The 27,013-nt window shown below is 36.8% G+C and overlaps 1 protein-coding gene across 1 annotated transcript in view; it reads left to right on the top strand.

Annotated features, from left to right (window-relative positions):
- Positions 1-24,032, top strand: part of ZSWIM2 (zinc finger SWIM-type containing 2) — a 29,725-nt gene extending 5,693 nt beyond the window's left edge. Inside the window, exons 4-9 of the mRNA XM_062201054.1 lie at positions 7,387-7,597; positions 8,604-8,855; positions 15,731-15,815; positions 17,104-17,213; positions 22,245-22,398; positions 23,316-24,032. Of these exons, the coding sequence (XP_062057038.1) occupies positions 7,387-7,597; positions 8,604-8,855; positions 15,731-15,815; positions 17,104-17,213; positions 22,245-22,398; positions 23,316-24,032 (1,529 nt within the window). The remainder of the gene's footprint in view (positions 1-7,386; positions 7,598-8,603; positions 8,856-15,730; positions 15,816-17,103; positions 17,214-22,244; positions 22,399-23,315) is intronic.
- Positions 24,033-27,013: the final 2,981 nt, after the last annotated feature.

Raw genomic sequence — 27,013 nt, 5'->3', positions numbered from 1 at the left:
CAGGTTTCCTATGTGGGTACGGGGGCCCAAGTACTATATCATCTTCCACTGCTTTTAGGCACATTAGCAGGAAGCTGGATCGGAAGTGGAGCAGCCAGGAATAGAACTGGTGCCAATATGGGATGCCAACACTGCAAGCCGGGGCTTTAACCCCCTGTGCCACAGCAATGGTCCCACTGTTTTCCTTTATCACTTTCATAAGCTTCTATACAAAGCCTGCCCCATAGAAATTTCATGTGCAGTGCTGGCTGGATAAAGCTTCCGCCTGCAGCTCTGGCATCCCCTATGGGCACCTTTTCATGTCCTGGCTGCTCCACTTCCAGTCCAGTTCCTTGCTAATGTGCCTGGGAAAAGCAGCAGAACGTGGCCCAAGTGGTTGGGCCTTTGAACCCACATGGGAGATAAGAAAAAAATCCCTGGCTCCTTGCTTCAGCCTGCCCCAGCCCTGGCCCTTGTGGCCATCTGGGACGTAAACCAGCTGATGGAAAAATCTGTCTCTCCCTATCTCTGTAACTCTGACTTTCAAATAATAAGCAAATTTACAAAAAAAAGAAAGAAAAGAAATATAATGTGAGCTATGTATGTAATTTTATAGCAGCAATATTTTAAGAATTAAAAAGAAAAAAAGGAGGAGCCAGCATAGTGGTGTAGGCTAAGTCTCTGCCTGCAGTGCCAGCATCCCATGTGGGCGCCGGTTCGTGTCCTAGCTGCTCCTCTTTGATCCAGCTCTCTGCTGGTGCACCTGGGAAAGCAGGAGAGGATGGCCTCAGTGGTTGGGCTTCTGCACCCCCGTGGTGACCTGGAAGAAGCTCCTGGCTCCTGGCTTCAGATCTGCGCAGCTCCAGCCGTTGCAGCCACTTGGACAGTGAACAAGTAGATGGAAAACCTTTCTCTCTGTCTCTCCTTCTCTCTGTAACTCTGCCTCTCAAATAAATAAATAAATAAAATCTTAAACAAAATAGAAACAGGGGAAACACTTTTAGTAATATATTTTAACTTAACACAATATATCAAAATGTTATGTCAATATGCAATCAGTATAAAAATTATGAGCCATCTTATTTTTATACTTTTTTCAAAATCTAGTATGTATCTTACAGTTCCTGTACATCTCAACTCAGACACTATATTTTCATGGAAATACTTGATTTGCATGTCAACTTCATGAAATTTTCAACTGAAAGACTCATATAGTACCCAAGTTGTTACAAATATAAAATTTTCAGTAACTATAGGTTTTGAGGTTTAAATTTAAGTTAAAATTTAAATGGACAATAGATATATGAGGCCAATACCTATAATATTGAATAATGCAACTCTATATTTATTGTATGCATATTATATAAAAGCTCTACTCATACTCTTAATACATCAAAAGATATTGCTAGTATTTATAATTTTAACACAAAAACAGCAATATCATGTGGATCAGTCTACTACTTTATGTTGTATTATCCTTTGTACTTCTTAAAAGCAGATCTACTTCTTTATAAATACTAGTCTAGGGTAGATAAGTTTTATTGTTGAAAATTGAAATCCTATGTGTTAATTTTTTTAATTTATATTTCCTACTGAAATAAATATTTTTCATATTTTCTTAGTTAACACTGAGAAAATTCTATGTATACAATATAATACTGGACAAGATAGAAATCTTTAATCTTAATGACCTTTAAATTTATCACTTAAGTAATAGCTGGAACATTTATGAATATTAACATAATTCAAAGAAAGCTATATACAGTTGCTTACTAAGATTATGTAAATTATGTAAATAAGTGTGGAAGGAATGTTTACCAGTGATGGAAGAGGAGTCTTTTGAACATCATTCAGAGATTCTTTTTTAAAAGGAATCCACAATCATTTCACTCCTATGTTGCATATAACAAACCTTAGACTCTTCTATTTTTAGAACTATATATACATGATTGATTATATAGGAACTTTGTTTTGAGAAATATTAGCTTTTTGAACACTGAACATTTTTTGTCCAGTTATGCCCAACCAAGCCTAGATAATTTATTACCCAATATTTCTTCTAGATACAATGACTAGTAAATAATATCTCTTCTTTTTTAATTAAGTATTTATGGATAAAATAAAAACTGCATTTAAGGAAATTTTGTAAATTTCAATCAAAAATATATAGTACACTGTTTTTTCCTATTTTCCTCTTATGATTTTAACAGTCTGTTGGAATTCTCCGTTTATACATATTTTTACTTTATATTTAGTGCCATTCAACTCTCTCTAAATGAAGTCATCAATGGCAAATACTCCACCGGAACAGGGTATATCATAATTAATGTATCACTCTTCCTTTTTTAGACATTTATTTCTAACTAGTTGTGATTTTCTTTGCACACAAATCATGCCATCATTTCAATTCCTTCTTTCCAAAGTTCGTTAGTTGGTTTGGAGCAATTTTAATATTTTTATGTGTGGCTTCCACATGTATTGCCAAATTAACCAAGTGAGGCACGGCGCCGGCCCCATGTATTGCCAAATTAATCTTTAAATTACTTTTACTGGTTTGCAATAATATCAGCAATGCATCATCTTTGAGTTTTGTTTTTCTGGATTCATGTTTTAAAATACTTAAGCATATAAAAAGGTATTAATTACATAGTTAAGTCCTCAAATAAAGATGTATAGAAATATTTTGATGTTAGTAATATTTCTATAAGTAGGGAAAAAGACAAAGTCACATAAAGCAGGAAGAACGACAGATGCAAGATTCACATTAATCTACTCATCCTTAGTACATTAAATAAGAAAATATAGAAGATATAAAATATTTTCAAGTAACTTTGTAAATACAAAGAGAAACAATATAAGGCAAGCAAAACCTTTTTTATTTTAATGCTTTATTTTGTGTCACCTTATTTTAATAAAATTGAACATTTTTTATTGCCTCACAATTTTTTTTTCATCACGTGAGTTATATGTTGGCTGTTTATTGGTATTAAGCTGCAAACTCTTTTTTAAAATTATAGGAATTCCTTTCTTTGTAAATGTGTTCCTAATTCATTGTAAGCCTTTTCTCTATGGCTTTATGATTTTTTTTTTTTTTTGTATATTTGAACTCTGTATTGCTAAATCTGCCCAGGGCGGGCATTTGCCCCAGGGTTGAAGACACTAGTTAGAATACCTGTTTCCCATATCAGAATGCCTGAGTTCAAGTCCCAGCTCTGGCTTCAGATTCTAACTTTCTGGTAATGCTGACCCTGGGAGGCAGCAGGTGATGGCTCAAATCATTGGATCTTTAACACTCACCTGGGAGACCCATATTGAGTTCCCCACTCTTGACCTCAGCCTGTCTCAGCTCTGGCCCTTATTTGGGGAGTAAATTAATGGATGGGAATTCTCTCTCTCTCTCTCAAAACAGGAAGGAAGGAAGGAAGGAAGGAAGGAAGGAAGGAAGGAAGGAAGGAGGGAGGGAGGGAGGGAGGGAGGGAGGGAGGGAGGGAGGGAGGGAAGGAAGGAAGGAAGGAAGGAAGGAAGGAAGGAAGGAAGGGAAAGAATGAACAGAAGCCCTAAAGAAAGAAAGAAAGAGAGAGAAAAAGAACGAACAGAAGCCCCATTTTTTTTCCTTTCCTGTATACAGCTATTGTTTCAATCCTGTAAATGTTCTAATGATATTTTTTTTTCTGCTGGATTTTCTATTATTTTTATTTTTCATTGTAGCATCTTTGTGTGGTTGTACTGTTATAATTTTTAGGTTGGTATTTGGTTTGAATTAATTTTTTCTATATTGCCACTGACTTATCCCAGTGAAAATTATTACATAGTCATTTTTTTGGAAGATTTATTTATTTATTTCAAAGTCAGAGTTACACAAGGAGAGACAGAGAGAGACAGAGAGAGAGAAGTCTTCCTTCTGCTGGTTTACTTCCCAATTGACTGCAACAGCCGGAACTGCACAGATCCAAAGCCAGGAGCCTCCTCCGGGTCTTCCAAGAAGGTGCAGGGGCCCAAGAACTTGGGCCATCCTCCAGTGCTTTCCTAGGCCATAGCAGAGAGCTGGAAAGGAAGTAGAGCAGCCAGGACTCAAACCGGTATCCATATTGGATGCCGACACTGCAGGCAGGGGCTCTACCCGCTACGCCACAACACCGGCCCCCTTTTTCTTTTTTATTATATAGTGAGTTCCCACTAAAATAATATTTTATTTACTATGTATATAACACATTTTTAAGAAAGGTAAGGTTAGCTGCCTTGCTTTTCCCTTTTAGGATTTTTTTTTTTTATATAATTTGCTGTATCTATGGTTTTTTTTTTAACTTTTATTTAATGAATATAAATTTCCAAAGTACAGCTTATGGATTACAATTGCTTCCTCCCCCCATAACGTCCCTCCCACCCGCAACCCTCCCCTTTCCCGCTCCCTCTCCCCTTCCATTCACATCAAGATTCATTTTCAATTCTCTTTATATACAGAAGATCAGTTTAGTATATATTAAGTAAAGATTTCAACAATTTGCCCCCACATAGCAACACAAAGTGAAAAAATACTGTTGGAGTACTAGTTATAGCATTAAATAACAGTGTACAGCACATTAAAAACAGAGATCCTACATGATATTTTTTTAAAAATTGATTTTCTAGGCTGGCGCCGCGGCTCACTAGGCTAATCCTCCACCTTGCAGCGCCGGCACACCGGGTTCTAGTCCCGGTCAGGGCACTGGATTCTGTCCCGGTTGCCCCTCTTCCAGGCCAGCTCTCTGCTGAGGCCAGGGAGTGCAGTGGAGGATGACCCAAGTGCTTGGGTCCTGCACCCCATGGGAGACCAGGATAAGCCCCTGGCTCCTGCCATCGGATCAGCGCGGTGCGCCGGCCGCAGCACGCCAACCGCGGCAGCCATTGGAGGGTGAACCAACAGCTAAAAGGAAGACCTTTCTGTCTCTCTCACTGTCCACTCTGCCTGTCAAAAAAAAAAAAAAATTTTGATTTTCTATGCAATTTCCAATTTAACACCAGGGTTTTTTTTTTTCATTTTCAATTATCTTTATATACAGAAGATCGATTCAGTATATACTAAGTAAAGATTTCATCAGTTTGCACCCACACAGAAACGCAAAGTGTAAAAATATTGTTTTAGTACTAGTTATAGAATCACTTCTCACTGGACAACACATTAAGGACAGATCCCACATGAGACATAAGTACACAGTGACTCCTGTTGTTGATTTAACAATTTGATACTCTTGTTTATGGCGTCAGTAATCTCCCTAGGCTCTAGTCATGAGTTGCCAAGGCTATGGAAGCCTTTAGGTTTCGCCCACTTTGATCTTGTTCTCTCCTCCCTTCAGAGAAAGGTACCTCCTTCTTTGATGGCCCCGTTCTTTCCACTGGGATCTCACTCGCCAGAGATCTTTTCATTTAGGTTTTGTTTTGTTTTGTTTTGTTTTTGTTTTTGTTTTTGTTTTTGCCAGAGTGTCTTGGCTTTCCAAGATATAGGATATTCTTAATAAGATTCATTTTTTTTTTCAAATTCGTTTCAGTGGTTTGCTTCTCCCTTTTATTTTCCAATTCATGTTATACCACATACAAGAGTGTTCAAGGAAGCTCCTATTATGAAATTTTGTTCTTCAGTGTTTCTGATGCCTTAGGCAATCTTATTCTTTTTTAAAAAATGTATTTATTTATTCAAAAGTCAGAGTTACACAGAAAGAGAAGAGACAGAGAGAGAGAGAGAGAGAGAGGTCTTCCATCCGATGGTTCACTCCCCAATTGGCCGCAACAGCTGCAGCTGCGCCAATCTGAAGCCAGGAGCCAGGAGCTTCTGGGTCTCCCACATGACTGCAGAGGCCCAAAGACTTAGGCCATTGTGTACTGTTTTCCCAGGCCATAGCAGAGAGCTGGATCAGAAGTGAAGCAGCCAGGTCTCAAACCAGCGCCCAAGTAGGACGCCGGCGCTTCAGCCAGGGCATTAACCCATTGCACCACAGCGCCGGTCCCCTTAGACAGTCTTATTAACCAAAGCATAATCTTTTGTACTTTATTTACCTCTTCCTTTTTTTTCAGAGAGCAGATATTCCTGTCTCTAACAAATATTCCTTCTCCCTGAAAGGAATGGTTAAAGTAGGATACTCTTCCACAGCCCAACTGCCGCACCACCTCACACAAGGAATAAAAGTTCTATTTGGGGTCCAGCGCTTGTGGCACAGTGGGTTAACACCCTGACTTGAAGCGCTGGCAGCCCATTATGGACGCCGGTTCTAGTCCCGGCTGCTGCTCTTCCAATCCAGCTCTCTGCTATGGCCTGGAATAGCAGTAGAAGATGGCCCAAATCCCTGGGCCCCTGCATCCACATGGGAGACCTGGAGGAGGCTCTTGGCTCCTGGCTTCAGATTGGCGCAGCTCCGGCCATTGCGGCTATCTGGAGAGTGAACCAATGGATGGAAGACCTTCCTCTCTGACTCTGCCTCTCTCTGTAACTCTGTCTTTCAAATAAATAAAATGAATCTTTAAAAAAAAAAAAAGTTCCATTTGACTGTGATATCATCAATACTTGTAGTGTTTAATTGAGAGTCTTACCAGGAAAACAAATTTTTATTGTCTTTTGAATAAGTGTTTATACACTAAAGATTGTAAAAAAAATGAACAAAATCCAGAGGACTGAGAACAGCCAGCATTTAACCATATGTGTTAAGGAGAAGGAAAGGGGAAGGGGTAGGAGCGTGGGGCTGGGATGGGCTTGGGAATAAGTAAAGTTTCTCCCAGTCAAAACTTGGGCACTTAGAACACAATTTCTTACAAGGTAGCAGGATGGAGAAAATTAGAATTCAAAGAATGCATATACCAAGGGTAAAGGCAATTCTATCCCTAATAGATTATCCTGACAAATACTAATCAACCTATGAAGGTTGTAGTGGCTGCTGAAAGACCCTTTTATGGGGACACAAAACTGACACTGAGAAATAGCCATAATTAAGACTTGCTCTTCCATTTTTTACTCATTTGTTCAAGTAAAATATTAATTATACTAGCTATTCAGATAACCCTGTTTCCCCCTTATTGTATTCCTATCTTTAATATTCTTGTGCATTGATAAATTGATAAAATATTTGCTATAGACAAATGAACAGGTCAAAACAAAAGGATTATGAGACCCAAGGATGGGTATTCTCACATCCAAAACCCTTATAATGCACTGTTTTCAGTTAACAAGGAAAAAAGAGATTTATCCTTTCTTTTTACAGATTACTCTCTTGTGATCTTTTGGTTCTGAAAATACAAAGAAGTAGAAAATGACAGTATAATCATTAACCAAATCCAGTTTTCTGATATTTGAAAGAAAATTCTAAATTTCAGTATAAATTATTACACCTATGTGTCTCCAGTTTTGCCATCAAATTGTAATACTTCTGGATTTGTCATTAGCTGCTCTCCAGTTAGGTCTTGTGGAAGGAGACATAGATAACTTGCTGAGGGGGGTACATCGAGTTCAAACTCCCCAACCAACAACAATTGATGAAAATACACATGTTGAAGAAGATGGATACATTCAACAGAAGGAAATTGATTCAGAGGATGTCTGCTCTATTTGTCAAGAGGTATTTTTAGAGAAAAAGCTTCCTGTCACCTTTTGCAGGTAATATATTTTCCCTTCGGATTCTAAAAATTGATGAAACATTATAATTTAACATGCTTGCTATTAATTACATTATGAGACATATTGATAGAGAAGAAAATAGAAAGCTTTACTTACAGCCAATTTATGGTTAATCTGTGTTCTTTTGTTTCCTTACATGTTATAAGACGTTCTGTTCTTACTCTAAATATTTGTAGACGTATTTTAAATGTAAAAATTTAACTCCATAATTATTGCTCTGATAATTTTCAAGTTTTTGTTTTGTTCACATGAATAAGTGCTATGGTAAATATTTACTTTGAAATTATAGAAATTATTTTTAATGTTTCAAAATTTTATCTCTAACCTAAGCAGTTTAAAATTTCAGTTATGCACAAATCTTTGTTGAGAATCTCATATTCATACTATTTTGCATGGCACTATAAATTTGGACTTAGAAAACTCAGGCAACCTCTTGCTATTAAAAGTTTTTTTCTTCTAATAATTTGCCAAAATTTTCATCCACGTTTTAGCTTTTCATGTGGCTATTTCTGTTGCACATTATAAAATTATTAGGCACTGCCTCAAATATTATTTTCAGCAGATAATTCTTAAATACACATATGTATTGGGTAACTTCTGGAAACATAAGCTGGTACCCCTGCTCTCCAGTGAGGCATTTATTTAAAGAATAACAAGTAATTATTATAATTTTCCTTTATGTTAACTAGGACTATTATCATTCTTACCTTACAAATGAAATCATTTTAATGATGTAAAATCTTTTACCATTTCATTGAAATGAAGAGAATTTATGTTTGAAATTCTGATATACTAGATTAAAGATGATAGATTGGATTGATAGATTGTGTATACAATAGTGCACTTCATTCTGTTTTATGGGGAGTAAAGATGGTAGCACAAAAAACTTTATATTATATATATAAAATGTGAATATATAATAGCATTTATAATGCATTCATATACAACATATATAAATGATAAACTTGAATTTTGTTTCTGATAGGTTTGGCTGTGGCAATAGTGTTCATATAAAATGCATGAAGATCTTAGCTAATTATCAGGACATGACATCAAATACTTCCATGTTGAAATGTCCTCTGTGCAGGAAAGGATTTGCACCATTAAAACTTATTTTGGAGGAATTCAAAAACTCTAACAAATTTGTGACTGTATCTGAGAAAGAACGACTAGATAAACACCTTGGGATCCCCTGTAACAATTGCAAACAATTTCCAATTGAGGGGAACTGTTACAAGTAAGTGTTATCAGTACAAGGCTAAGAATGTGTGCTTGTTTGGGGGTTTTCTAGGGTGCCTGTAAGGGGGGGTCTTTTGCTTTTGTTTTATAAAACAAATTCTTTTACTTTATATTTTTTTTTTTAGTTTAGGAAATACTGAGGCCTGCAACACCAGGCCTTTAGCCTGGCTTCCTCCTCCGAACACATGTACCATGTTTGCATTATGTAACAGGTTATTTAGGATTTCTAGAGTAGTGATCTAACTCAGTCTAGTAACTCAAGAACCCCAATCATTTTACTATCTTCACTTTCACTAAAGAATTGGCTCTTCGTTCCAGTATGTGTTGAGTCTGAGGTAGCTCTCCCTCCTAAAAGCTCTGGACAAAGGCTTTATTGCTTAAGTGTAGATGAGTTTCAAAGCTCAAAGCTCTATGGATTTCTTACCCTGTCACTTTCTTGGAACCACCAATGAAATCTTTGCCAAAAAGTTGCAGACTGAGCCAGAAGGAAATTGACTAAATTGATCACATCCAGTTTCCCCTATTCCAAGTTTGAATGAGTCCGTTTTGTTTCCTTACCTTGTACCTCTACATTAACAACAAAAACAAGATACTCATTAGAGCAGACAATTTTCACTACTTTTGTGAGTAAACCCCTAAATTTCCCACAATAAAACAACAATTAATTGCTATGCCTGTGAAAGTGTGTTTTCTTTTCTTCTTTTATTTTATTTTATTTATTTGAAAGAGTTATAGAGAGAGGTAGAGACAGAGAGAGAGCTCTTCCATCTGCTGGTTCACTCTCCAGATGGCCGCAATGGCCAGAGCTGTGCTCAACCGAAGCCAGGAGCCAGGAGCCTCCTCCGGGTCTCCCACGTAGGTGCAGGGGCCCAAGGACCTGGGCCATCCTCCACTGCCATCCCAGGCCACAGCAGAGAGCTGGATTGGAAGTGAAGCAGCTAGGACTAAAATTGGCGCCCCTATGAGTTGCCGGCGCCTCAGGCCAGGGCTTTCACCCGCTGCGACACAGTGCCGGCCCCAAAGTGTGTTTTCTTAATTAAAATTTTAAGTTAGTGCTAAATTAAAATGTAAGTATCTTATTTCCATCTTTATTAAAAATTTCTCTTAAATGCTTCATTATACTTTCATTCTTCCTGGAATTACATTTTGATGAACCCAAGTTAAATTATATATGAATTTTTAAAATTCTGTCATAAAACCATGAAACTATTTTATCATCCCACACAGCAAATGATACCTTATTTGAATTTTGTCCTCTCTTTCCTATATGTGTCACTATGAAGAAAATTAATTGTTAACAACAACAAAAAAATCTCTTGGAAAATGATTGGCCAGAAAAGGCTCTAAAGGAGCATCCCAACTTCAGGAAAAAATATAGAATGTTTATTTGCATTTCACAAGAAGTATTCAACTAATGGCAGGAATGTTAGATAAAGAGGGTTCTAAAAAGAAGAAGGACTTGATCTTCAGTATTAGCAGCCATTTGGAATGCAATAAAAATGTTCTTTAGAGAGTTCAATAGTAACAGTTAAGGGCTAAGGTCAGATGTGAAAGATTGGGTTTGTTCACTTGTTGGAAGGAACAAGTGTAGCGGACAAGGGCATTCAAGGGCCAAAGTATAAAATTCTCAGTACTTACAATCATACATTATTTTTATTTAATTTAGTTTTTAAAATATTGAACAATTTTTCGATGAGTAGTAATTGTATATATTTATGAGCTACAGTGCAACATTTCCCCCCATTTGTCATTAATTTATGATTGGAGACTTGTAGCTCTTCTTTATTTTCTCAGAAAATAAAGTATTGATTATTGTGAACTATAGTCACCCTAATATTTCTGCTGCTTTCTATCCTTACAGATTATTCCTCCTGTTACCCCTCTGAAAATACATTCTCCGCTGTTTTGCCCAATGCTTTACATTGTCCTTTAATAATGTTGTCTCTTATCACTTCTCCTTATGGATATGGCTATTAATTATATTTATAAGTGAAAAAATACATTTGCAACACTTTTGACTCTATCCTTCTCTCATTTCCTCAGAAAATGACACTTCAAATATCAGCCTGAAAAACTATTTCTAATAATTAGGAATAGACTGAATAGGAGGCAAAATAAACTAGACAATATCTCAGTACCTACTTCATTAGAGTTTCACAAATAGCTACTTCATCTTTTAAAAAAAAATCAATTCAAAAAATTTCATATTTATGTTAAAATAGAATCAGAGATTCTTAATAATTTATAGTCTAACATATGTTGGTATATTGAATAAATTGTGCTATTTCTCTGACCAAACCATTGATCTTATTAAGAATCTTCCTTGTATGTATAAATAGCAATAATGAATAAAAAAGGGAGAGAACTATCCAACATGGGAAGTGGGGTACACAGCAGACTCATAGAATGGCAGATGTCCTAAACAGCACCTTGGCCTCAGAATCAGCCCTTAAGGCATTCGGATCTGGCTGAAGAGCCCATGAGAGTATTTTAGGCATGGAAAGCCCAAGACACTCTGGCAAAAAACGAAAAACAAAACAAAACAAAACAAAAACCCTAAATGAAAGATCTCTGTGAGATCCCAGTGGAAAGAACAGGTCATCAAAGAAGGAGGTACCTTTCTCTGAAGGGAGGAGAGAACTTCCATTTTGACTATGACCTTGTCTAAATAATATCAAAGTTGGCGAACTCAAGAGGCTTCCATAGCCTTGGCAACTCATGACAAAAGCCTAGGGAGATTACTGATGCCATAAACAAGAGTGTCAAATTGTTAAGTCAACAACAGGAGTCACTGTGGACTTACTCCTCATGTGGGATCTCTGTCCTTAATGTGTTGTCCAATGTGAATTAATGCTATAACTAGTACTCAAACAGTACTTTACACTTTGTGTGTCTGTGTGGGTGCAAACTGATGAAATCTTTACTTAGTATATACTAAATCGATCTTCTATATATAAAGATAATTGAAAATGAATGTTGATGTGAATGGAATGGGAGAGGGAGCAGGAGATGGGAGGGTTGCGGGTGGGAGGGAAGTTGGGGGGGGAGCCATTGTAATCCATAAGCTGTACTTTGGAAAATTATATTTACTAAATAAAAGTTTTTAAAAAATTATAATTTGCTTCTAAGATGTCTGAAGGACATATTTTCCCAAATTTCTTATAAAATAATTTAAATTTTTGATAACTTGAAAAAGAAAATACATTTATATTACTGCTCCTGCTTATATTATTTATTTGGTGAATTCTGTTCTAAGTAAACTATAATCCTTTGCTGTGCCAAAATGTTTATAAATGATATAAACTTAAGGTTGAGTTTTGTGAAAAATAAAGTGCTTTTTAAAATTTATTAGCAGCTTTTATTTCGACTCTTTATATATTTGTTTTTACATTCTGTTGGGGAAAAGATGGAATGTAATATAATTCCTGTTTTCAAGAAGTGTTATTCAATCTCCACAAATAAGTCGAATCTTTAGGGATAAATCTATCCAAGATAAAATATCTCTGCAATAAATATTATAAAATATTGATGAAGTAAATAATCAAGGAGATACAAAAAATGGAAAGACTTCCTTGATAATGGATTGGAAGAATTAATATCATTAAAATGTCTATACTACCTAAAGCAACCTATAGATTCAATGAATTTCCGAGCAAAATATCAAACACATTCATTACATAATTAGAAAAAATAGTGCTAAATTTCATAAGGAATGACAAAAGACAAAATAGCCAAAGCAATCTTGAGCAGAAGAAATCCATCAGTTTTAAGCTAATTAGTTTTTAAGATCAGTGTTTTTTAACAGAAACAACTTGAACAAAAATTTGTCACAGAATTTTGAGACTCATTAAAACAAAACTTAATGAGAAAAAATAGAAATCAACCTGGAAGTATTACAGCATCTGACTGCTACAAAAATTTATAGAAATTAAAACACATTATTGGAATAAAAATGGACACATACATCAATAGAATATACATATATATATATGTATATATATATATTCAGCTAATTTTTGCCAGAAGTGCCCAGCCCATATATTGGAGAAAGGATAATCCCTTCCATAAATGATGCGGGCAAAACTGGATGTATATATGAAAAAGAAGAAAATTAGATCCCTACCTCTTACCATAAACAAAAATCAATTCAAGAAGGGTCAAAGACCTAAAGTTAAGACTTAAGAATGTGAAGCTGCTGGAAGAAAATTTAGGGGAAACATTTCAAGACATTGATGTAGGTGATGACTTCTTGGATAAGACCCCCAAAGCACAATAAACAAAAAGAAAACTAGGTAAATGGTATTAAATCAAGCTCAGAAGCTTCTAAATAGCAAAGGAAACAATCAAAAGAGTGAAGAGACAGCAAAAGTGATGGGGAAAAAAATCTGCAAACTACCTTTCTGATGAAGGATTAATGTCCAGAGAATATCAGCAACTCTAAAAACAAAAACCAACCAATCAATTTAAGAAATGTGCAAAGAACTGAGTAGACAGTTCTCAAAAGAAGAAAAACAAATGGCCAATAAATATATGAAAAAAAATGCTCACCATCACAGTGCATCAGAGAAATGCAAATCAAAACTATAACCTCACCCCTGCAGAATGCCTTTTATCCAAAAGACAGAGAGTAACAAATTCTGGTGAGGAAGTAGAGAAAGAGGAACCCTTATAAACTGTTGGTGGGATTGTAAATTAGTGCAGCCACTGTGAGAAACACTATGGAGATTTTTTTATCCTGGAAATAGATTTGCCATGTGATCCAGCAATCCCACTAGTGGATACATACCAGAAGGACATGAACACACTGTATCAAAGAGATAGCTGCACCACCATGTTTATAGGAGCACTGTTCCCAATGCCAAAATATGGGACCAACCAAGGTATCCATCATCAGATGAGTGCATAAAGAAAACGTGATACACATACACACAGAGAAGAATATTATTCAGCTATAAAAAATAATGAAATTCTACATTTGCATCAAAATGGCTGAAGTGAAAGACATCATATTGAGTGAAATAAGCCTGACACAGAAAGAGAAATACCACATTTTCTCCCTTATATGTGAGGGCTAATTTTTTAAATTAAAATTAAAATTAAAAATTAATATTAAAAAATAAACATATATCTGTGTACAGTATTGCTACAAATACAGTTTTATCAAACTTTGTTTTATATCTTTTTCAAACCAATTGTTAAGAATGATATACTACTATAGATGTAATGATCTGTGGTTATTTTAAAATTTACTGTATATCATTTGATTGTTCATAACCTTTACCTACATGCCTACTGAACTATGGTCTTTTATTTTTTACTTGTACTATTTAGCGGAACATTAATCCTTTGACTATAATAAAAATAAAAAATTTTATCTTGGGCCAACATTGTAGCTTAGTGGGTTAAGCCACTGCCTGCATCACTAGCATTCCATATGGTTGCCAGTTTATGTCCTGACTGCTCCACTTATGATCCAGCTCCTTGCTAATATACCTGGAAAATCACAAGTGTTACAAGTACTTGGGCCCCTGACCCTGTGGAATACCCAGATGAAGCTCCTGGCTTTGGCCTGACCTGACTACTGCAGCTATTTGGGGAGAGAACCAACATATGGAAGATTTTTCTCTCTGTCTTTCCCTTTCTGGCTGTAACTCTGCATTTCAAATAAATAATTGAATATTTTTAAAATATTATCTCAAAACTTAGGGAGAAAGGAAGGAAGAAAACAAAGATTATTATATTATTAGAATTTTATGTGTCAACGCCATGAAATCCATTCCCTTTATGTTAATATCACAATAAAAATTGTCAAAAAATGTGTTTCTAAGTGTAATTATTGGAAAGAAACACTGGATAATCAAATACCAATATCTAATAGTCTTTAAATCCTATAAGAGTTTAGATTAAAAATGAAAGCTAAGATAGTCTGGAAAGGCATCTTAGAGGGAGCATATGGTAGGCAAATTAATGGCCTCTCAAACACATCCACATCATTTTACCCAGAACTTAGGTTACTTGTTAGGTTACTTGCTAAATTACTTGTTAGGTTACTTGTCATAAGGAAATTAAGGTTGTAGATGAACTGAAGCTTCTATGGATAAAGAGGTTATCTTAGATTATCTCAATAAGCCCTGGGTAGTTACAAGGATTCTTAAAAGATGAAGAGTAAAGCAAAACAGTCGAGGAAAATATGTGGAAGAAAGGCAGAGATGCACTACACTGCTTTCCTTGAAGATGGAGGAAGGGGCTACAAGTTGACAAATGTAGATGATGGGAAAGGCGGGGCAGTGGATTCTCACCTAGAGCCTTCACGAAGTAATACAGCCCCCCAACACCTTGATTTTAGCCCCTTACGGTCATGTCAGACTTCCACCCAACAGAACTATAAAATAATACATTGGTATTGTTTAAGCTGATTAGTTTACTATAATTTTTTTACTGCAGCAATCTGAAACTAATGCACATTGCAGGCACTTAGGGTTCTAGTCCAAGGTTGAGGCACTGGATTCTGTCCTGGTTGCCCCTCTTCCAGTCCAGCTCTCTGCTGTGGCCCAGGAGTGCAGTGGAGGATGGCCCAGGTCCTTGGGCCCTGCACCCACATGGGAGATCAGGAGAAGCACCTGGCTTCTGCCTTCGGATCAGTGCGGTGCGCCGGCCGCAGCGGCCATTGGGGGGTGAACCAACAGAAAAGGAAGACCTTTCTCTCTTCTCTGTCTCTCTCTCACTAACACTGCCTGTCCAAAAAAAAAAAAAAAAAAGAAGAAGAAGAAAGAAAAGAGCTTTGCCATGTTTGCATAGTTCTCTGAAAAGTTTGGTCAGAAATTTTCAACCAAAACTATGATAATAATTGGATTTTTTGTTTGAAATTTTTAGGTGTTCCAAATGTGTGGAATATCACTTATGCCAGGAATGTTTTGATAGCTGTTGCCATCATTCTCACACTTTTACATTTCGTGAGGTACAGTATCCTTAGTCCTGTTGTAAAAATAACTATGTGCAAACCTAAGAAGAATAGATAACACTCTGGAATGGAACTGATTATTTTTTAATAGAAACTTAAAATCATATTTTTAGGAAAAGCTTGTTTTATAGGGATGCACAAAGCAACCAGCATGTACACTGGTAATTTACAAAATCCATCAGAGTAACAAACACTTTAAAAAGAATTATAGCCGGCCGGCGCCGCGGCTCACTAGGCTAATCCTCCGCCTTGCGACGCCGGCACACCGGGTTCTAGTCCCAGTCGGGGCTCCGGATTCTGTCCCGGTTGCCCCTGTTCCAGGCCAGCTCTCTGCTGTGGCCAGGGAGTGCAGTGGAGGATGGCCCAAGTCCTTGGGCCCTGCACCCCATGGGAGACCAGGAGAAGCACCTGGCTCCTGCCATCGGATCAGCACGGTGCGCCGGCCGCAGCGCGCCTACCGCGGCGGCCATTGGAGGGTGAACCAACGGCAAAAAGAAGACCTTTCTCTCTGTCTCTCTCTCACTGTCCACTTTGCCTGTCAAAAAAAAAAAAAAAAAAAAAAAAAGAATTACAGCCATCCAATTTGAAAATTAGTTTTAAAAAATCTAACCCTGCAAATTGGCTTATCATAAGTATCTTATATTAACAATAATGAAACATGGAATTTTACTGAAATCATGTGAACAGAACATTTAAAATGTAACTCCCAGGGCCAGCACTGTGGCATAGCACCAGGACTCTGCTTCACTTCCAATCTAGCTCTCTGCTATGGCCTGAGAAAACAGTAGAGGATGGCCCAAGCCCTTGGGCCCCTGCACCTGTGTGGGAGACCTGGAAGAAGCTCCTGGCTCCTGGCTTCGCAGTGGCCCAGCTTGGGCTGTTGCAACCATTTGGGGAGTCAACAAGTGGATGAAAGACCTCCCTCTCTCTGTTTCTGCCTCTGCCTTTCAAATAAATAAATAAGTCTTTAAAAAAAAAATCTCCTACATTGTATAATAAGAATAACACTACATTGTAACTACATTGTTACTATATAAGAAAATAAAACCTATATAATTATCATTACTTAATATTATCTTGAAATGTGATGTCATTTTAGTGGCTACAAAATAGCACATGAGACACACTCATAATTTGTAAATTCTACAATGTGGTAAAAATAAGTATACTTATATTTATGAGTATTCACATTATTATGTTATTAATGTGAAGCCTATTAATTTTAAATAATGAAATAAAATTTCCAATGATTTGCAATGTAACATCTACTTTTCACCTGTTACAGAAGAGAAACCAAAAATGGAGATCACTAGAAAAAAGATCAGATGTTGTAAAATACACAACTATTAAAAATGAGGTAGAACAGAAGATGCCGCAGTTTCAAGAAGAGAAAGGGTGAGATTTTCTTTAAAGTTTACATTTCTTGTATGACATGAAATTTTTAAATAATTTTTAGTTCAAATAAGTTCTCTTCATTCCTTTACTTATTAAATATAGAGAGTGGTATATTTTCTGGGTGACACTGTGTCATGCAAGTAAACAGCAAGGCTCTGAGTCACACTGCCTGAATCCTATCCTAGTACAGACACTGTCTGAATTTTGGGCTAGTTACATCACTTCTGCCTGTCACATTTTCCTCATCTTTTTTTTTTTTTTTTTTTTTTTTTTTTTGGACAGGTAGAGTTATAGACAGAGAGAGAGAGAGAGACATAGAGGATAGAGAGAAAGGTCTTCCTTCCATTGGTTCACTCCCCAAATGGCCACCACAGCCGGCGCTGCGCCAATCTGAAACCATGAGTCAGGTGCTCCCTCCTGGTCTCCCATGCAGGTGCAGGGCCCAAGCACTTGGGCCATCCTCCACTGCACTCCCGGGCCACAGCAGAGAGCTGGACTGGAAGAGGAGCTGCCAGGACTAGAACCTGGCGACTATATGGGATGCCAGCACAGGTGGAGGATTAACCAAGTGAACCATGGCGCCAGCCCCATTTTTTTTTTTTTTTTATTTGACAGGTGGAGTTATAGACAGAGAGAGAGAGAGACAGAGAGGACAGAGAGAAAGGTCCTCATCTTTAAGATAGGAATAATTATTGTAAAATAACCTCATGAGAATCTTTTGTATATGACATGAACTAATATATGCAGTAAATATTCATGCTATTTTTATCATTAATTATTCAAGAGATTGTACTAGTTATTAGAGTAGTTTCCTGATCAGATAAATGTAAAATTAAAGTGACATAGTTATATAAAGAAAAAAATAAAAGGGTTGGGGTGGGCATTTGGCCTAGTGATTAAGATGCCAATTTAGATAACTGCATACCACGTTGAAGTGCCTTGGTTAAGTCTTGGCTCTGCTAACAATTCAGGCTTCCTGCTAAAGTGTACCTGGGAGGCAACAGGTGATAACTTATGTATTTTGGTCTGTGTCACCCATGCTGAAGACCCAGATTGAGTTCCTGATGCAGTCCTGGCCATTGCAGGCATTTAGGGAGTGGCCCAGGGATGCAAGCTCTGTCCATCTGTCTCTCTGCATCTCAAATAAAGTTTTAAGAAAGAAAAATACAAGGTAATTTGCTATCTGTTTTTTAAATAGTTGTACTCTAGGAGAAGAAAGTTGTTTTGTCTCATATCCCAGACCCCATCACCACTTCTACCACTGTACTCCACCCCTGTGGGAAGAGTGCTGGGCAAATTTGTTGTATTTCAGGACACTGACTGGGCTGTTTACTAGTAAACAACCAAAAGGTTCTAGGTCTTTTCTCATACTTCTTATCAATGAAATAAAATTAAGCATGCTGTATGTTATTAACAAGTTATGTACATTATGAAGCGTATACAGAAAGACTATTTTAAAGGATGGGATAAATTGAAATTTGTTAGAAAATCATTTAAATGAATCCACCAAATAAAACTGTGCTTGTTCTCACTAAATGTGTGTGTGCGTGTGTGTGTATAACCCTGCCATATGGACCCCTCTCACCATATACATATGCCCTCCACACTTATGCATATACACATATATGTACATTTTTATCTAAATCCCAATGATATTTTATCTGTGCCTTGTGAGAACTCTACATACTTTGGACAGCACAACTCTGTGGGACATAAAATGAGCATGCACAAAGGCACTTCATCTCCATTTCCCCGACCAGGTATTATATCTTGTCCTATTAAAATGCTGTTGTATTACTAAAGATTGGACTTGTGAGATGTTGGAGGGACAAGGGACAGTTGTGGAGAGGAACAAGTTTATAGGAAGAAAGTCATTCTAGGCAGAGAAAACTAAATAAAGAGTTTCAAAATGAAAGAATTGAGTCAGCGCTGTGTCGACAGACCAGAGGGAAGGGGCGAAGAAGAAAAAGAGAGAGGAGAGTATAACAGAGAGATCACGAGAGAGCGAGAGAGAGAGAGCGATCAAGAGACAAAGAGAGAGAGATCAAGAGAGAGACGGAGAGAGAGAGATCAGGAGACGGAAAGAAAAGAGAGCCACGTGTTCAGGAACAGGTCCTCTTAAAACTTTGGCAGCAGGGCCAGCGCTGTGGCACAGCAGGTAAAACAGCCGTCTACAGTGCCAGAATCCCATATGGGCACCGGTTCATGTCACGACTGCTCTACTTCCAATCCAGCTCTCTGCTACAGCCTGGGAAAGCAGTAGAAGATGGCCCAAGTTTTGGGCCCCTGCAACCATGTGGGAGACTTGGGGAGGGGGGAGTTGCTCCTGGCTTCTGGTTCCTGGCTCCTGGCTTCAGATCAGCACAGCTCCGGCCATTGCCGCCAATTGGGGAGTGAACCAGCGGATGGAAGACCTCTCTCTCTCTCTGCCTCTCCTTCTCTCTCTGTGTAACTCTTTCAAGTAAAATAAATAAATCTTTAAAAAAAAAATAAAACTTTGCCAGGGGGTGGGCAGGGAAGTAGGAGCAGCGAATCCCATTAGGGTTGGGGTGGGGCTGACACTGTTGGTTAGGCCATGGGGTCACCTGACTTCCAGCAATTGTGGCGGGGACTAGAGCCTAGGATGGTGTCCAGGGTGTTGATTGCATCACAGATAAGACTGTGCCATTTTACTAACATTCCCCCCTATTGTTTTTTTATAAAGCAGGAGTTATATATAGGATTACATTAGCCCCAGAAGTCCAGGAGGGGTAGAGGGAGGATGACCTGTCTTTAGTTACTTCCTGCTGACATGGGATGATGAGGTACTCTTCACTGGCATTGGGCGATGTCTCAAGCTGCTGTCTCCTGGATGGGGAGCCGAGTATATCCCTGTAGCAGCATTTGGTTTATTGCCTGGTTTATGAAGGCCTTGGTTTGTTCCATTATCATATTATCAACTCCTGTAAACAAACAGACACGGTAGTATAAAAGACAGGGTGAGATTAGCAACCAATGCTCCTAGTAGTGGCATTAACTAAGTAACGAGAGGATTTCGTAGAGGAGAGGAAATGAGGAGTGTGAAGACTGTTTGATGGATATGGTTTAAAGGTAACCCCAACCAAAACTGGGAGAAAGGACCTCTAGTCTCTTGCAGGTAGAGGGGTTTGTCTGTGGAGAAAATCCTGAATAATCATACAACATTAAGTGTGGAAAGAGGACCATCAATACATACAGGTCGGGGGTAGAGCCATTGATCTTAGAGTAGAGGCTATAACAACGTGTTTCTTAATTGAAATTAGATGACCTTGGTAAAAGTAATTTCTGTGGCATAATGAGGATATACTTATAGAATCACGAAGAGAATGAATTTTGCTAAAGAGTATATTTGAACTTTGTTCTGAATGATATTTGAGGAATAAAAATGCACCTGACCTTGGAACCCACTTTTGTTTTAAAAATTTGATTTCTCTATTTTCCAGTTGTTAATATCATCAAATAGAAGTTAATTTATATTATATTATCTTAGTTATATCAGTCAGTACATTTGGTTCAAAAATTTGTATTTTTATAGTTACATAAACATAGTTCAACATTATCAAAGTAGCAACCATATATATGCAATGGAAAATTAATTTCCTCATAGTTATTTGGCCAATTTATCAGAGTAGCCTGGAATATTTTAATGAGACTTACTCTACATCTCACTTTGTACCAGATGTCAAAGTGAATTGGGTTATTTTTCTAATCATATGCCTAAGTGTTGGCTCAGACTAAAGCAATATGAGTAAATGGTTCTCATAAAAATTTTGTTCTAGTTTTACTGACCTTAAAGTAAAAATCATAAAATTTCAGGAGCCAGCATTGTGATGCAGCAGGTTTAGCCACACTTAGACCAACATCCACTTTCTAGCATCTGGAGTCCTGCATGCTCTGCTTTCAATCCAACTCCCTGCGTGAGAAGACAGCACATGATGATCCAAGTTCTTGGGTTTCTGCTGCCCTTATGGGGGACCAGAATGGAGTCCCAGGCTTCTGGCTGCAGCCTGGCCCAGACCTAGCTATTGCAGCCATTTGGGAAGTGAAGCAGCAGATGAAGATTCTCTTTCTCACTCTCTTATTCTCTCTCTCTCTCTCCCTCCCTCCCTCCCTCTCAAATAAAGAAATATTTTTAAAAATTCAGGTTATTGGTATGGGCATTTGGCACAGCAGTTAAGATGCCACTTGAGATTCCCACATCTAATATTGGAGTGTCTAGGTTCAAGTCCCTGCTCTGCTTCTGATCCCGTTTCTGCTAATGCACACCCTTGGCAGGAGCAGATAATGGCTCAAGTAGTTGGGTCCTTGCTACTCATGTGAGAGACTCAGATTGAATTTTGGTCTCAGACTCTTGGCTTTGGTCTTGGCCCAGTCCTGGCTGTGGTAGCCAGTCGGGGAGGGAACCAGCTGTCACTGTCTGTACCTTTCAAATAAATAAAAATAAATCAATAATTTTTAAATGAGATTATTTTTATTTAATATGACTAAACTTTGTTCTTTTTTAAAAATATTTTTATTTATTTGGAGATCAGAGTTACACAGATATACAGAGAGAGAAGGAGAGGCAGAGAGAGAGAGAGGTCTTCCATCCATTGGTTCATTTCCACAATGGCCAGAGCTGTGCCAATCTGAAGCCAGGAGCCAGGAGCTTCCTCCTGATCTCCCACACAGGTGCAGGGGCCCAAGGACTTGGGCCATCTTCTACTGCTTTCCCAGGCCATAGCAGAGAGCTGGATCAGAAGTGGAGCAGCCAGTTCTCGAACCAGCACTCACATGGGATGCCAGTGCTTCAGGCCAGGGTATTAACCCTCTACGCCACAGTGCCGGCCCCAAGCGACATCCATCTTAATTAGATCAATACAATATATTTTTTAACCCCTATGAATGAAATTTATTATTTTTCATCCAAGAAAATGGTGGGTTCAATATTAGAAGATTTTTACCTTTGCCACTGATTACTTCCAGATTTGTAATTACCTATGAACAGTCATCTCTCTGCTTATTCTTATTCAGCCAAGTTTTCACACCAAAACATGTGGTAAAATCATTGCCTCTGCAACAGATTACAAAGAATAGTAAACTGCTTGCTCCGGGCTACCAATGCCGACTTTGTTTGAAGGCATTTCATCTTGGTCAACATACACGATCACTACCATGTACTCACAAGGTAAAAAAACAATCGTTTTTGTAGCTTGACTTCCCCTATAGGACCATTTTTTTTACAATGAACTGATGCTTTAAGTCTCATTTTTTACTTGTACTTGCAGAGATGTTCATGTTACACTGAATATGTAGAACAATTGCAATAGAGACTATGAGAAGGCAGTTCTACCTACTTAGGATGTATTCTTATTGATTAGAATTCATTTCTGCATATATCACCTGGGAAATATAAAATGGCAATATAGGGTTAAATTCATTTAATTACTTAGGTTATATGAAAAGGAAAACCACATAGCATATTAATGTTTTGTTCAGTATTTTTGTGATTCTTTAAATGAAACAGAAATGCCTAAATTGACATGGTTGATTATTTCATATGTACTCAATAGAATCAAAGTCAAATATTGCACATATATTTGATAACCAAGTTTCTTCTTGTGTAAAATTGTTTCTATAAATAAGCATTTATAGTTAACTTTTACTTATAATGGCTGGTTGTTTATTTTATTTCCAAAAATATTATTTGATATTTTATATCTTGCTATAATCATATCAATTTCCAACTCTAGTTGGTTATGACTTCTTAAATTTTGTAATACTTCTCATTTCTTGTAAGTTAGTTAGCAGTGAAGCTAACAGATTATAGAAGTGAATTTTTAACAATCTTGATATAAACAAATGTGATAGCCATATAAGACTTCGCATTTTACTGTTGAAAATGGAGATCTGTTTATAATTAATTACATTTATAAGTAAGTTTCTTCAAAGTATTTTTGTAAACTTGATAAATTATAATGGCTTCCCATTTGTGCTAAATGTTTTTTATATTCATGCAATTATAAAACTGGGGAAAACATAAATAATATAGATTATAAATAAGATAGTTATAGCTCTGAGTAACTTATGACTTTTTTTTTTAAGTTTCATAGGAAATGTATTGACAGTTGGTTACTCTACAAGTGCAACTCATGCCCTATTGATGGACAAGTTATATATAACCCTTTAATTTGGAAAGATACAGCAATGAATGGACAAACACATTTGTGTGTTTCAAACACAAACATCACTCATCCCTCAAAGCAGGAAGAACCAGAGCTTTTCATTCCTTGTATTGGATTAGTCTTGAGACAAAATAGATGTGGAATTTTACCAAGTATACATCAATGTAATTCTGAAAAACTGAATACACCTCAGAGTCAAACAGAAACCTGTCAGAATTTAGCAAAAGATGATTCATGCTCTGTCCAATTAGATGATTCGAATTCAAAAAAATTAATCTATGAATATAAAATTAGCCAACACTTCCCCACATATCTTCAAGATTTACCCACTAGATCATTTGGGAAAATATCATCTCAAACATTTCTTCCTTCTATTGCTCACAAGAATGTTATTTGTCCTACTGAAGTGGAACGCACATGTTTCAGTGAAAAATACCCCATTGGCCCAAACCAGAAGATGACAAAAGGCTATAAACGTATTAACCACAAACCAAAGAAGACACTTGGTACTCAAATAAGAGAAGAAAACAAGAGACCAAATACTTTACTTCCAGAAGATTTAAGTCTTATTGTCAACTGGGGTATAACTAAACTTAATTTGTCAAAAAGATATAATAATTATATGGGGAAAAATTAGACAAAACTGAAGTCATCTCTCAAGATGACCTGTAATCTCACTCTTTAGTACAAAGCAAACTAAGATATCTTTAATAATGGAAGAAGTTCAATTGTGGAAAATACTTTCATTATTATCAAAAATATTTGTTAATGAATGTAAACATGTTTTATTTTTAGAACCTAAAAAATACATATACACTCTTGAGAAATATATGTAAAATTCTGTTGTCATTTTGCTTTCTTATCTATGATTCACAACACTTACAGATAATTACCCTGTAATACATATAAGACTTAAATCATTAGTTATCTTAATAGTAGATTCAAACTGTTATAAATTATGAAAAAAATTTTAGAACTTTTATAAATTATTTCACACTGATTTAATTTTTTAATTAAATTAAGGAAATATATTTTTCCTGTTTTGAATCATTCTTTTTCAAATATTTCACTTCATAACATGTATCATACAGGAATTATTGCCAGATATTTGTGTATTCCTTTCCATTTTTCTTGCACTAATAACTGCTAAAATGTATACAAAAACACATTTTTTCTTACAATATTCAATTAAAGGAGTTTTCTTATAAATAAAATGAAAACATTTTTGCACCAAAATAAATTTATTTTATTCCATTTTTCACAGAAAAATAAAATATAATGCTATGAATTATTCTAGATTTATTTTACCATTTTATTTTCAAGTAATATAGAAGTACTACCAAATTTCTTGATACAATCTCTTTTAAAGGATCTGTTCTTTTAAATCTACTCTATTTTCGAAATAATCAACAGTTGTTTCAAAATGTTCATATGAAAATTGTAGACTTTAGATTTTCATTTTTTTTTAATTCTATCTCAGTAGTTTTTGAAGTTTTGGGTTGTTTTGTTTTGTTTTGTTTTTTTAAGGATCAGGCATTGTGGTACAGTGGGTTAAGCCACTGCTTGGGATGCTGACATCCTGTATCAGTGTGTGGCTTAAGGTCAGGCTGCTCTGCTTCTAATCCAGCTTCCTGCTAATGCACCTAGGAAGACAGTGAAGGTTGGTCCAAGTACTTAGGCTCCTGCCACCCATAAGAAGATCTAAATGCAGTTCCTTATTCCTGACCTTGGCCTGACCCAGTCCAGGCTATTGCAGCCATTTGGGGAGTGAACCAGCAGATGGAAGATCTCTCTCTCTCTCTCTCTCTATATATATATATATATATATATCCATCCCCCTCCCCCTCTCCCTCTCCCTCTACCTCTTTCTCCTGCTCCATTGTCCTCTCTCACTCTGCCTTTCAAATAAATAAGTAAATTTTGTTTACAAACCATTTTTAGGGGCCAGCGCTGTGGCACAGAGTTAACCCACTGTCTGAAGTGGCAGCATCCCATGTGGGTGCCAGTACGAGTCCCAGCTTCTCTACTTCTGATCCAACTCCTTGCTAATGCACCTGGGAAAGCAGTGGAGGATGATCCAAGAGCCTGGGTCCCCACACCCATGTAGGATACCTGAAAGAAACTCCTGGCTCCTGGCTTCGAAGTGGCCCAGCCCAGGTTGTTGCTGCCATTTGGAGAGTGAACCACCATATAGAAGACTCTCTCTCTCTCTCTCTCTCTCTCTCTCTCTCCGTCTCTCATTTTTCTGTTTATGTAATTCTGACTTATAAATAAATAAATTTTCTAAAGAGTTGATATAATTGATTTTCTATTGTTTGTAATAAGGAAAAATCTTCATATGATTGTGGGGGGTAATGGAACATGTGGTTCTGTGAAACAAATTTGACAAAAGCAAAGTTCTTTAAAAATAACTTTTGAATTTAAAGAAATCATTAAATTCAGGCTAATCATAACAGAAACTAATTACTAAAATGTAGTTCACAAATAGTGACAGTTAATTAGCATACAAGTTGTATTTTGTTTTAGGATTGATTTATTTATTTGAAAGGCAGAGCTACAGAGAAGCAGAGGCAGAGAGAGAGAGAGAAAGAGGTCTTCCATCTGTTGGTTCACTCTCCAAATGGCTGCAATGGTCTGGGATGAGCCAAGCTGAATCTAGGAGCCAGGAACCCCATCTGGGCCCTCTATACCAGTGGCAAGGGTCCAAGTATTCAGGCCATCTTCCACTGCCTTCCCAGGTGCACTAGCAGGGACCTGGATCACAAGCATGGCAGCTGAGACTTGAACCAGTGCTCCAGTACAGGATCCGGTGTCACAGGTGGCTTAAGCCATAGCATTACAAAGCCAGCTCTACGAGTTGCATTTTAAAATTGAATAAAGTTTGACTTGTTTCTGATAAACAAATGGATGGCCAAGTGTATTTGTCAGTAATCCAGGATTTTATCAGCCTATTTTTGAAAGGTAAGAAAAACACAAAATAATTTTCCAATAATTAAATATTATCTTATGTTCTAATAAATATTACACTCTCCTTTTAAAAGAATTCTTCAAATGCAGAAGATAAAAATGCTTAGAAAGCAAAACGTATGGAAGAGCCATGAAAGAACAATAGAAAATTGGAATGCTTGTCAAGAAAAACAATGATGCTACAAAATTCATTTTCTATTTATAAGAAATGTAGATACTATTCTTGACTAGTCAAACTTGTTAATGATTATTCTGCAATTACTATTCTATTATTGCAGTAATATATAATATACAAAATACCCATGATTACAAAAGGTTTTTAGAAATTAACTGTTACAATAGCAATTCCTTATGATTCTATGAACAAGCTTTGCCCAGAGTTGAGGATGTCAACAGGTAGCTAAAAGAGGGAGAGTGAAGAAATTTGTTTATTAGACAAAATTCACAAGAGGTATCTGATTTCTAAGAATGAACAGCACCCTGTTTGTGAGCAAGAAGAAATGCCCTAAGATTAGCATAACACAGACTGAAGGGCAGTGGCAAATGACATGATTGTGGATCAACAGGTCTAGAGTAAAGACATACAGACGAGTGCACTGCCATTTAAGGTCACTTGTAGAAATGGAGGGCAGTTGCTATATATTTTCAGTT

The sequence above is a fragment of the Lepus europaeus genome, chromosome 1, assembly GCF_033115175.1.
Source record: "Lepus europaeus isolate LE1 chromosome 1, mLepTim1.pri, whole genome shotgun sequence".
Taxonomy (NCBI): domain Eukaryota; kingdom Metazoa; phylum Chordata; class Mammalia; order Lagomorpha; family Leporidae; genus Lepus; species Lepus europaeus.
This window is presented reverse-complemented; position numbering and strand designations above follow the sequence as displayed.